General features: G+C 43.3%; 1 protein-coding gene across 1 annotated transcript in view; it reads right to left on the reverse strand.

Annotated features, from left to right (window-relative positions):
* The window catches only part of TYR (tyrosinase), a 259,380-nt gene that overhangs the window by 167,232 nt on the left and 78,503 nt on the right, over positions 1-13,645 (reverse strand). The window contains exon 2 of the mRNA XM_085623141.1: positions 9,656-9,872. Within this exon, the coding sequence (XP_085479267.1) occupies positions 9,656-9,872 (217 nt within the window). The remainder of the gene's footprint in view (positions 1-9,655; positions 9,873-13,645) is intronic.

The raw sequence follows: 13,645 nt of genomic DNA on the forward strand, positions 1-13,645 counted from the left end.
GCCCAAACCTTCCCTTTTAATACATAGAGATTAATCCTAGGGTAGGCCATGGATAGCCCAGAGAGCAGAGTGCATGGTCTTTAGAAAGTAGGACGTGCTTTTATGTTTTACATGTCCTTGTAGTGAAAAACTCTTAAATGTGTTGGCCTACCTCTCCTGTAAGATAACATTGGAGTTACCCATTACATTTTAAAAGTGTAATTTCAAATGAAAATAAGTAACCATTTAATATTTAGTGTCTCTGGAATCCTCATTTAAAATCCTAATTTATGGTGAAGTCAAATTTTAAATTACAAGCCTGAAAATGCCACTTTTAGAAACTGCCATTTTTCTGCCTTACTTATTTAGTGCCTGTAGGCTGTCTCTGGTCACATGACTGAGTGTAGCTAACAGTTGGTCTTTGTGAGGTCCCCCTAGATAGCCAAATACAATAGGTAGCTTGGGGGTGTCTGAATGTCCCATCACTGCCAGGGAGGAGTTGGGGTAAGCCCCACTTAAACCTGAATAGGCTGTGTCCTGTCTCCACACAATGAGCTGTATACCCCCTGTAGTTAGTCTGGAGTCAGGAAAGGGAAATCAGGATACCTGGGGACTTCAAAGGCAAATCTCTAGAAGCTCTAGAAGCTTCTCCTCTGCTTCAAAGACATCATGGGTATAAATACTGAGCCTCAGACTCCAACACTTCCGTACACTTATGACTCTGTGGAAACTCTGCCAGGAAGGAAGACTGCTGTGCTGCTGAAGGACTGCCACTCTGATGGACTGCACTCTATTGGAATTCACTCTGCTAGACCACTGCTTTGCTGTGCTGCTACTTTGCTGTGCTGCTACTTTGCTGTGCTGACCTGCTGCCTGTGTGAGAAGGACTGGACCTACATCTCTTAAACCCAGAACCTCAGAGTGACTTCAAGGGCTAGTTGGCTGGTCTCCTGACTTGAGCCTTAGGCACAGAAGACTCCAACAACCTTGCCCAGGGACTCTGCCATCTGTTAGTCTACCCTGCAAAGAGGTGCCACTCTAGTCCTAGACTCTTTAAAGTTGTACTAAGATGCTCTGCCAGCCTGTGTGGACCCAGCAGAACCAATGCATTTCCAAGCAGAACCAACAAATTGCTTCTGCTGCTGCATGGATCGGAACTGCCACAAGGACCTGCATGAGACATCCTTAGAACGGCCGCTGCATGAGACATCCTCTGCGCTGGCCCTCGCAACCCTCTTTGACGGCAGCCTCAACTACCACACCAGACTCCTCCTCCTCAACTACCACATTACAGCTCCTTCGGAACGGACGTATCACCCCGACTGCTCGACACATGCCCTACTCTGGAATTTGCATGCCAAACCCTTGTCAAGTGGATCTTCAAGGACAATGCAAAAGGACCTCGCACCACAGCCTTACCACATCTTGGAACAGACGCATTACTTCGGCTGCACGATACATCTTCGATGTGGATCATTGCAACTCTCTGCAAACCAGAATTGAATGTACTTTGTTCAGTGGGCTTAACTGGGCCCTTGTAGCCAGCTCATGCTTTAATGTAGTCAGCCTGAACTTGAGAGTTTGTCCCGGTCCAGAGTGACCTCATATATCCACAGTTGGCGATTTACGCTTTTTGGCGCTATTTTTACTTAAACCTTTTAAATTGAATATCTCTGGTTCAACTAATTGGAGTTGTGTCATTTTGGTCTTTTTTTATTTATTAAAAATTACTCTATTTTTCTAATTCTTGTGGGCTGCTTTTGTGGTATACTGTTACTGTGTTACTGTTTGAAGTGTTGCACAAATACATTACACATTGCCTCTGAGTTACGGCTAACTGTTCTGTGCGAGGGTTGAGCACAGGCTAATTTAGGTTTTCCTGTTGTCCTCTCCCTGAGAAGAATTGTGGTTGCTGTTTGAGAAGGGTTTCACCCCCCTCAACCAGCAACCCAATTTCTTACAGCTGACCACCTGGAACTTCCCAACATCTGACCGATTTCAGATCTACAATTCCCCAACAAAATCCAGGAAAGAGAAATTCTAAACCCCCTACGCAAATATGCAGAACAATTTCAGTTGTTGCTGTTGATCTTTGATGAGAACTACAGACAACATGAGCAATAGAATCTGACTTGGAAACCCAAATAAAAGTGGAGCCATTCATCACACTTAGTAAAGGCCAAAAAGTCTATTTGATTCTTCTTGCGCTCTCCGACGCTGTAGAACATGATATTGCTGTTCAAACTGACTGTAAGACACCTTTGAATTTAGGAGTACCAAAAAACTGGATTAGCACTTTGCTCTTTAATCGTATCCAACAAGTATGCTCTGAACAAACAGAATGCTCCTCTTTTTGAGCCCTATGCTTTGTCCTTCAGGGATCCATTTTCTTCCCGCTATTGTTCAAATGCTACATGTGACCTCCTTCTCTGTAGCTACAACAAAATCGACTCTTTTTTCAGATGTACACCCTCAACGCAGTGCTTGAAATCATCCAGTATTAGATAGGAGAGCAGGTGATCTCTCATGCCTATTCATCAAAAACATGTTAGTTGATCTCTGGGAGTGCAGAGTCCCTAACTTTGGAACACCCTGGATCCTCAGAGTATGACCAGACTATTTCAGATTGAGAAACCCACCAAAACAGAACTATTCAGTAGATCATTTTTTGAAGGCTTCACATGCTCCAGTGAAGAATATTGTATTGATTTTCTCTCTTCATCCTTCTGGTCTCTCCGCTGTCTTCTTGAACCTTAATTACTATTTTACCTTTATACATAGAACTCCGTGATCTGAAGTTATCAAAAAGTGATGTCTAGAGCTTTACTAAACACACAATAAATAGGCTTTCACTTTCTAATCACAAAGCTTTATAAAGGTGTAGTGTAGATTGCAAATTAATAAAATCTCAATTGCAGATCACAGATAGATAACGGAAAAACCAAGTTAAACTGAGGAAGCTTGTATTGCTCTCTATAAGAGTGTATCCTTTACATTAACTTAAGAATACAATCCTGGTCAATGAAGTGAGTCTATGAACAAAGTAGTTCACAATACAAAGAAGGCATATCATAGAATAGGAATGTAAAAACTTGTGTGAGCCGCATGCAATTTGGACTTAGCTCAAATCAAATCAGAACTGATTCTCTCAAGCATATATTCAACAAATAATTCTGGGCTGAGTGAATCAGAGTGAATGCCACAGGAAAATGATAAAAATTATTTTACTGGACCATTAAACAAAGGTCAGTGTAAATATAGGCTGGTATAACTGTAGATATTTCGTTAGTTATTTAAAGTAAGAGCAGAAAAGCAAAAAAACAGCTCAATTCTGGTCAAAACTGACAACTGTTCTTGGAAAAATGCCCCTTTGTGCGTGGTCACCCCCATACTATTTTACTAACTTATTTCTGGATTTTGGACTCGGCACAGTGGGACACTGCTGTCCAGTGTATGTGCTCTGGCCCCTAAAAACATGTCAAACTGGTGTAGACCTAATTGACATCTTTACCTTACCTTTAAGTCCAAAGTCTATGGTACAAAGTGTACCCTGGGCCTTTACGTTAAATGTCACTAATTGACTGCAGTACTCATTGTACCACCAACAGAGTGACAGTGCAAAACATGACTGCCAGCTTACCACTATAGCCTGATGAGTTTTAAAACTGAAAATTGGACCTGTCAAAATAACCCACTTTGCACAACAGGCCTAAACACTCCTTTAAATATTACTAAGTCACTCCTAAGTAGGCCTTAAATGCCCATAGAGCAAGGAGCATTGTATTAAAAAAGTCCCTAAAAGCTATTTTCACTTTAGGAGACTTAGCTGTTTCATAGGAAAGCATTTGGATATAATATTGAATTTAAATGTTCTCTCTGCTAAGAAGCCAGCTACAGAAGGCATTTTTGGACTTTTTAAAATATTTAGTAAATGACAATTTAATGATAAAGTCTGATCTATACTAAATGTTTAACAAAAGGTGGTTTAAAAAAAGTCCGTAGCCTGTGGAAGCCCAGTTGCATGACTTCCAAACTGTCACCGAGGAGCTGAATAGCTCCTTGATCAGGCTCCTTTGTCCCCAGAGTGGAGGCAAAGGCCTTGGTAAGGTGTTCCGCTCCACTGACAGTATGACTATCTGGGCAGTGCCCATCAATTTAATACAATTCAAGGAGGCCTTCATTGTCACAGGCAGATGTAGCTAACCTGCCGCCTCTTTAGTCACCAATCCCAGGAGGAGAGGAGCAGCCCTCACAACCAGATTTGAGTGACCCTGATAAAACTCTAGGTGGGCACAGGAAGTCTGAACAGGGGAAGAAAGGTTCTGTCATGTTGGATTTAGGGTGGAAGGGACACTGTGGGATTGGTTTGCGGTAGGGCATACAGGAACTGATTCAAAAGTAAGCACGGTGACTCCAGGTAGCTTTGGTTAGGGAAGGGCCAGGAGTCCCCCCCAACTAACTGATAAAGTCCGGCATAAAACTGACACCCCTGTCACCCTCTTCAGAACACTACTGGACATGTGGACGATCAAAGGACAGCACCTGCTGTTGAGACCCGTGAGGAGATCCCTAAAGTCTGTGCCTGCTCCCACTTGTACCCAGGGCAAAAACATTGAACTTCAGTGGTCAGTTGGCTGAACTCCCGTTAAGCTACAGGGACACAAAAAATACAAGACACCCAGCTTCCTGGTAGTGTCCTGCTGACCAGTATCCACTGGACCTGAACAGGATCCTGCTGGTGGCTTCCGTTGGAGTGAGTCCTGACCCCCAAGTCCTGTTCCTGAGGTCCTGGAACCCTTGTTTGGTGTCAGAGTGCACTCCTCTTGCCTAACCCTAAATGCTGAGGACTTGGAAACCTTTTGCCTGGACAGCCGTCGAGGAACTGGGATTAACCAGCAATCAGAGCTGCAGAGGGTGCATATCTGGTCGGTCTAACTTTGCTAATGCTCCTCTACGTTCTTCTCTTGATGCTAAAGCCCTCTGTTTCCAGCTGCAGTTTCATCGACACCACCGTCCGTGGAGACCCGATTTACACCAGAGACCTCAGGGATGTGAAACCGTGACCGTCTCCTATGGAAGCTTTTCCCATCCAAGGGCCAAATTACACAAATTTGGCAGAGGTGTGGCGCCAAAGCTCACGTTGCACGCCTGCCAAATTATGACTTATTTGTAGTCTGGCAGGCAGTCGGCGTGGCATTTCCTACTGCAGTGCCCTTTAAAAGGTTCTGTTTGGGAACGCTTCACAAGGTTCCCGCACTGCATGGACACGCAATTCCATGTCGTGCAGGAACGTATGCGTATGCACACAGGGGGCACATGTTATGCACCCCTGTGTGCATCCTCATATGTCTGAGGCAGGGCGGGGCCCTGTAGTGCCCCCTTTGATTCCTCTACGCCAGGCTTTTCATGGCAGTGGAACCACCATAAAGAGCCTGTCAGAGAGCAAACTCGTAATATGCTTGGCGAGACCGTGGCAGTCCCTCCAAGCATATTGCAGCCTCTGAATGCCACTCCAACTCCAGGGAACGGCAGTTCCCTGGCAGAGCCAGCGGTCCTAGTGGGGTCCGACTGCCCGAGTTGTAATCGGGCAGTTAGACCACTGGATGCACCATGCCACCACCAGTCTGGCGGTCTGAGGACCACCATACTCGTATTCTAACCGTAAGTGGTTTTGCCAAGGCTCAATCTCGATGCTGGACTCTGTCAACGTCGATCCCCCTTCTCTTGGTGCTAGCCCACTGCAGGCTTTCACTGAAGACTGTTGACATCGGAAAGTAGCTCTCCCACCAGGACACACCTGGTCCTTGTATCTGACCTCTCTCCATTACGGTTGGCCTGAAAACGTACCTTTGACCCGGTCTAGCGGGACTAGTTGCATATTGTTGGCAATTTGTACTTTTTGGTGCAATTTTTATTAAAAACATTAAATATTCATGTCTTCGGTTTCACATTTATAGATTATTGTTGTTTTAGTGCCATTTTGTTAATTTATAAATTGGAGTGGGTTTGTGTATTCACCTTTTTAACCGTTTTGGTACTTATAAATGCTTTACACATTTTCTTAAGTTAAACCTGTCAGCTCTGTGCCATAGCTAGCAGGGGTTGAATTCAGGTTTAAATTACTGAAACCTTTGCTTAAGAGTGCCAATATTACTTGTGATGGACTGCCATTCACCCCAACTAATAATTAACTTTCTCACAACTGTAATTCAAGCGTAGTCAAAGACAAAAAAATATATATTTCCATCAATTGGAATATATTTGCAAATATAAGGTTAATTTACTACATGGTTTTTGATACATTACTGAAAAAAGGTTATCCAGGTCAACATAAAACCTCAATTTGTTCTCCAACTGTTTAGAGGGAAATGTCCCTTGCATAGTAGTAGACATGAACCTGTGTCCGGAGTGCCCAGTTGTGGTGATATCTGGATCGTTGGTAATGTTCCGTTATGGGATCAGCATATGTGCCAGTGGATAATTTGTAAAATAAATAGGTGGCGGAGCTTTCGTCAGAAGGCAGATGGCACCAGCCCATTTCTCCCGTTCAAGTCACCTAAATCAAAACCAACTACTGACCATGAAAGTGGGGAGAAGATGTGGCGTAATGGCCTGAGCTGCCGACTTCAGAGCTGGGAAACCAGGTTCGAGTCTCGCGTCGGCTTAACATCATGTGATTCTGGGCACATCACTTAATCTCTCCATAAATGAATGCGTTTTTAACTTGTGCTCATGAAAAGCGCTGGTGCTGATGATAAAGTGCCGGTGCTGAGCACTAGAAACCACTGGCTCAAATCAAGCACAGATATGCACCATGACATCGTCCCGTCTCAAGGATTGCAGTCTGGTTAGACCGCCAGGGGCACAAGGCACACTACTCTCATAGTGGTGGAGAGCTACCACCCTTACCAGGAGCTGAGTAGCACGAGTGTGGTGGTAGCAGCATAGCATTTTTACAGTAAGTGATCAAGCAAAATAGCCAGGACTTCTGACCTGTATCATGAGAGTGGGGCCTACTGGCCAATTTATGGAAATCTCCCTTGCTGTGTGCTCAGCTCAACCTTGGCCTACTTCAAGATAGATGTTGGGAGACAGCGTGTGCATGTTGGAGTATACCGCACTGGTATGTGCATGAGCCAAAGTGTGCTGCAGTGTATGGAGTCAGTGCATGCATGGTTGAGTGGATCATACTGGTATGTACAGGAGTCGATGAGTGCTACAGTACATGGAGGCAGCGCATGAATTATTATAGGCATCATGTTGGTATGTATGTGCGCCCAGGAGTGGTACAGAACGTAAAGGGCTACATGCATGTTTGCATGCATACCTCTGGATGCATGAGTGTCTGAGTGTTACAGTCCATATTGGGAACTCCAGGTCATGCCAGACAGATTTGTGGATTGCTGCATGCCTCAGCTGGATGCGACACACACTGGAGTATGGAAGAGACAGGCTCTTCAATACTCTTCAAAGTGGCTCCTTGATTATGAAAGGAGGACACTCGACAGAGGAACCTGAACACATCTCAGGAAGGAGATGGGGTGGATAAGGAAATCATAAAGAGTAGGTTTGGGGCCTATGTAAACATTTTGATGCACATATCACTGTGGCTGCTATCCAGATGTGATCATCTATTCACTCCCATGGCCTGTGTTTTAGGTTATCAAATTTGGAGGAACTCCTGCTGTGATAGATTGCGCTCTGAAAGTAGAGCAAGACAGAGGAATGGGCAACCACAGAACACAAACTTCAGAGACAGCAAATCACATTTGTGTCTGGAAACAGATTATAAAAAGGGGAATCTAAGACTATCAAACTGTCAAACTGAAGATGTACATCAGAATGGGGAAGCTCAGCATTAGTTCTGCCAGTTGGGACCAGGGCTGGGGACTGAGGGTTTGCTAGTTGCCCATGTTTGGTGAGGTGACTTCACCGAGGAGAATCAATAACACTTGCCTAGAGCCTGTATCACTATCTCTGCCAGACCTAAGACCAGAGGATTCTGAAGGAGGAGGAGATCGCCTGGAGAGAGCAAGGTCTAGTGGGGATCCTGCTGGGGGTCCCAGGAACGGAGTGTGAGATTTGGGTCGGTTGGGACCGCTGCAACAACTGGGCTGTCTGCCCCTATGCACCAAATCAGGCTCTCTGTCCATGTGTGGAATTCATGTCCTCTTGCCCAGTGGGGGCTGCAGTGAAGAATGAGGATAATCATTCTCAATACTGCACTGTTTCAAGGTAGGGGTTGCCACCCTGAGCAGCACAGAGACCTAGAGAAAGCAGTCACCTTGTTTGTGCCACTAGCGACCCAGGAGGGACGCCACAGTTAAGAGTGAGGGCCGCTACCAAGTTGCAGCACTTTACCAAGAGAAGGGCCATGGCCCAGGGTAGTGCTGAGCCTGGAAGGGGTCATCGCCATCCGTATGCTGATAAAACCCCTGTATGTCTGCAGGGGGCTGTGGTGTATTGGAAGGCCCATCGGCAGGAACCAACATGCAACCGAGAAAGTGAAGAAGGTTGTGGCCTACAACAAAAAGAGCAACAAGTTCAACTACCCAAATCCGGAACCCCCCATGACCTCCTATCAGACAGAGAGAGACTTACCGCATGACCAGAGCAGTGTCACAGACATTTGCCATTTCAACCTCAGCATCCTGACTTTGCTCAATGTGGGTCCACAGAGACAAGCCCAAGGACTCTCAACTGCCACTCCAGTGAGAGCAGCCAAGACTGATTGCCAGGCTGTCGGCCCCTGGGGAAACTTGCTTTGACTGACGCAGTACGGTATGGGTAGATGTTGACTTTTGCAAAGCTATTGTATAACTTCTAAAAATTGAACTCGCCAGCAATGCCTAGCTTGGATGTTGTCACATGTGACTAGGGAATAGACATGATCCTTGGAAGCGGAAGTGGGACTCGAGAGCAGACCAGGGTAACACTAGTGTGCCTCCCATATTAAGACTGTAAATTGTTTATGGTGTGCCATATTGCACTGTGTGTTAGTAGATGAATAATTTTTTCTTCATAAAAGCACGCATTGGACTGGGTAACCTTTTTTGGGGGTTGCTGAATATATTTTGATTTGTGAGCCTGTGTTCACCCTACACCTACCTCCTCCCTTAGAAGCCTTGGACTGCTTGTCCAGCGCTACCACGGATTGTCAAGTGCTCAATGGGTACTAGGGTAGTTGCTCTGGGCCCATAGAAATGCCAGGCTCTGGGACATCATGAGTGAAAGGCCTCAACGACCATGTTTTGGCTCAGTAGTGCCTTCTTGCCCAGAGGCCCTCTGCAAGGGTTTTTGGCCCCAAGTTTGCTTTCTTTGACACAGTGTATGAAAGAAATGTATACATCTGATATACACAACATACAGCAATCCAGTCTCAAAAATGTTTACATAGCAGAGAGATTTTAAACCGCTCAGAGGAGTGCTAAGCATGTGAGAAGTAGCAATTTAATTATCAATCTTGTCCAAACATATTAAATATGGGATTATCAGCTATTAAAGGAGGAATTTCTACCTAATGGGAAAGTACTTGCCCCTGGTTATCTCTGTGTGATATTCAACATTCCTGGGAACCAAATTTAAGCACAAAGCCGGGGCTATATAACTTATGTTAAATAACTAATTGCAATATATTTTTTTTTGTTAAGATGTACAAAACTGCTAAACAAGTTACCTTCCAGTGTGTTTCTGAAGCTCAAATTAGCGGATCTGTCCATCGGTTCTGTCTCATACTGTGTAAGGCTTACACAGAATTCCACCTCCTCTGAAGTTGGGAGTCTCTGAACCCTACTTTTGTCATGATTCCCAGGGTTCCGGACCAAAGGTCCTTCTTGTGTACCATTGCAGAGAATGCGTAGATTGTTATACTCTTCGGCCTTGCTGCAAATGATCTAAAAGGAAAAATAGGTTGTTTGAGCTGTAAACATAGTTTTAGACTGGTTAACATTTTCATAAATTTGCAGGACATACATCTTTAAAGCTCAAGCCAAGTCAGGTGAGGGTTGCAGACAAAACTTACCTGTGCAGACACATTTCACGCAGATTAATTAGTAATCGCAAAATCGTGAATGAAATGCAAAACAAGATAACATTTTATTTATTAGCTTTCATATTTCGATCACAAACGTTTTATGAACTATGATGATTCATAAATCAATGAGGATGGGAGAGTTTACATAGTTTAGGCAAATTGTATGGATATGCTGTGCCAGGTGCGGTATTGTAACTGCAAGACACACAATCAATGCTTTAAGTAGTAAAATACTACAAGATGTTCTCCTGCATCAATTGCTTATTGGACAGCAAATACGGACAAACAAGACAAGGACATTAGTGGTGTCCGACACCATATGATGGTTTTAATACAAAAACAAATTACATTCATGCCCTAAAAAAACGGAATTTAAGAACACGAGACACACGTAGAGGCTAATTCCTCAAGAGGAAATATACATTTGTGATAAATAAAAAAAATCCAAGAATCCATACCATTCGAGGACTGTAGCACATTTAAAAAAGTGTCAAAGAATATTTATTAGATATATTTGCCCATAAAAACAATACTCTCTAATCACATAAAACAATCAATTAAGAACAATCAAATCGAATACAATCACGTTAAAAACAATCCAAAACAATTTATTTAAAAAAAACATAAGTGCAGCATATTAAATTATTAATCATCTGCAGCCACAACGCACCCTTCCCGCAATCCTTAAAAATATATAAAGCCTCTACATGATCACCCAAACTTAATTTAATTAAAAAAAAATCTAAAAGCTTCTGGAGTATGGAGAAGATTATTCTCAATATATAGTGGCTCCAGATACCCGCAGGAGAGATGAGCATTGTATGCCTCAAGACATCAAGTATTTCTTTCGGACATTAACAATGTGACAAATATTTGCCCCAATCTGAATATAATGACTCGGGTGCGTATTCATTAGACAATTAAAAAAAAAAACTTTCCGACACAAGTTGCAATTTTGGCCATTTGTCAGATAGGATGTCAAACCTGGTCTCTCCTTTTCATTATACAGGTTTTTCAAATACTTATATGATGATATTTTTGCAAGCTTGGTGTTGAAAATGTATTGTAAGAAATGTAAGTACTAGTTGATGGGGTGAGAACCCCCTCAAATAAAAGTTACAATCCTGGTCAGGGTGAACCACTTAAATCACTAAAATAAACCTATGCTTAACCCTCGGGTAATTTGGCACCAAGCAGCCAGTCTTACCTTAGAGACAATGTGTAAAGTATATATGCAGCACTTCAAACAGTAAAAAAGTGAAAACACAACACAAGAAAATCTGAAACCAATGTAGAAAAATAGAATAAATCTTAAAAAATAAAATGACACTAAAACAACACAAACCCAATAAGTGAAATCAGAGATCTGAATATTTAAGGTTTAAATTATGTGGAGCACCATAAAGCACAAAGAGCCACCTGCGGTTATCTGGTTGCGCTAGAACTGGTCAAAGTCAAAAGTTAAGGCCAATCATGATGGATCACCAGTCCGATACAAGGACTAGGTTTGTCTCATTGTAAAGTTTACCTTTAGACGTAGACATATTTATGGAGAGAAAGTGGTCGATGAGTTGTCAGCTTGGCAAACTAAAAAAGCTGGATCCAAAGCAGGGCTTGATGACGAGTGATTGCCGACGAAGCCGGGAAAGCTCAGAGTGGGTGAAGCCTGAAGTCTGTTCCCAGAAAAGCCTTACCGCTGCTGGGATGCTGCTCGGCATCAGTCCCGATGAAGCCCTCTAAGTTCAGACTTAGAAACTTCTCTGGAGGTCAGTTCTCATTCAATGGGGCAAACCAGCAAGTTAAGGCCGACCGGTGATTCAACGCCGATCCTGGTCTCCATCGGTTCTTCGGGTAAAAGTTGGCAAAACGTTTCTGGGTCCCAGCTTTTGCAGTGTGGATAGGAGGAGTTCACTCTAACATCAGTCAAGCATCCAGGACCTGGGGGGCACCACTTGGGGGTTAGAACTCACTCCAACAGAGGTCAGTAGCTGGGTCCAGGGCAGTTCCAGTTGGAACTGGTCATTTGAGCAGTGCCAGAAGGGAGGCCTCCAGAAGCTTGTCTAACCACTAAACCAAGCTGGTCAGTTCCTCTTAGCCAACTGGGTTTGGGTGTCAGCCTGACAAGAGAGACAAAGGGGAGGCAGGCCTAGGTGTGAGCTTCATCTGCCAGTGATAATGTAGGCATCCTCTGACGCTCAGAAAGGAGCTGGGCACAGCCCTCCAGAACGTCCTGTCAAGCGACGAGTTCCTCCTCCCAGGGCCCTTATCGACTGTCTGGGAGCAATACGCATCTCACCAGAGGGAAGCTATCAGGTGACCGCTGGACACTCAGAAAGCCTTTTGGTCTTAGGAAGGGAAATGAAAACTTTGTAAAAGTGCCATTTCCAAAATAGTAATATAAAATCCAACTTGACCATTGAGTTAGATGTTACATTAAAATTTAAATAAGTCCTTGAACCATTTTCAAGCTACTCCCAAACTGAATTTAACCCTTACTAAACTGTAAAAGTGAAAGCCATTGTTAACCTATGGGAGGCCAAGCCTGGTCACAGTGTAAAATAACTTTTTAGGTTTTTTTCACTGCCAGGACACATAAAACAAATTATACATGTCCTACTTTTAAAACACCAAGCACCCTGCCACATGGGCATTTGAAGGCATGCTTTAGAGGTGACTAATACGAATTAAAAAGCTAGGTTTATGCCTGGCAAAAAAGTTTATGTTGCCAAGTGGAAATGGCAGTTTTAAAACGGTACTATCGGCTGCTCTGGCAGGCCTGAAACATAATTTACAGTGCCTCTCTAGCGGCTGGCACAATGCGTGCTGAACCCACAAGTAGCATTTAATTTTCAGGCCTTGGGTACATGTAGCACCATATACTATGAAATTAGAAGTCAATTAGTTATGCCAATTTGGTTTAATGCCAATTTTTCCATGCTTAAAAGGGAAAGCACAATCAATTTACCTCTAGTTAGCAGGAGTAAAGTGCACAGAGTCCTAAAGCCAACAACAACACTTTCAACAAACGAATTCAAAAATATGGGGGATCCGCAGAAAGGGCAAATTTCCAACATGTACCATTCGAATGATGCCTTATCCCGGCTAAACTGCATATCCTTTGTTTTGGTTGTATTGATGGCAAGACTTCAACTATCTTTGCAGCACAAATGATAGAGCATTCTAGAATTATTAGGTAAACAGCACAGAGCAGGAAATTAACTGGTGCACCATTTATTATTGGAGGATTGCTGTTAACTTTCGATGTGTGATGGCCATGTACAAGCAATTAAACAGTACGAGATGCATGTTTGTTTTTGTTTTTTTACTTAAATATTGCTTCTTCTTTAGGTCAAAATGTAAAATTGCTTATATTGTGTGCTACTCTGTCAGTCACTCATTAGCCTACATTTGTGATACTGAAAAAATATGTAATTTTCTGCATACAAATTAGCGTCATGATATCAAAGAGTGGCAATGCATGGTGGCTGATGGTTGGTTATGTGGGACGTTTTACTGTATTGTAGGCAGAAAAGATTTTTTTCGAATTTTATTTTCAGACTTGTACACTTTCTGTAATAGTTTTTTTGTTTGTTGTTATGAAAAGGGCAATAGACAAATATGTTCATGGGTCGA

Source organism: Triturus cristatus, chromosome 8, assembly GCF_964204655.1.
Source record: "Triturus cristatus chromosome 8, aTriCri1.1, whole genome shotgun sequence".
NCBI classification, from domain to species: domain Eukaryota; kingdom Metazoa; phylum Chordata; class Amphibia; order Caudata; family Salamandridae; genus Triturus; species Triturus cristatus.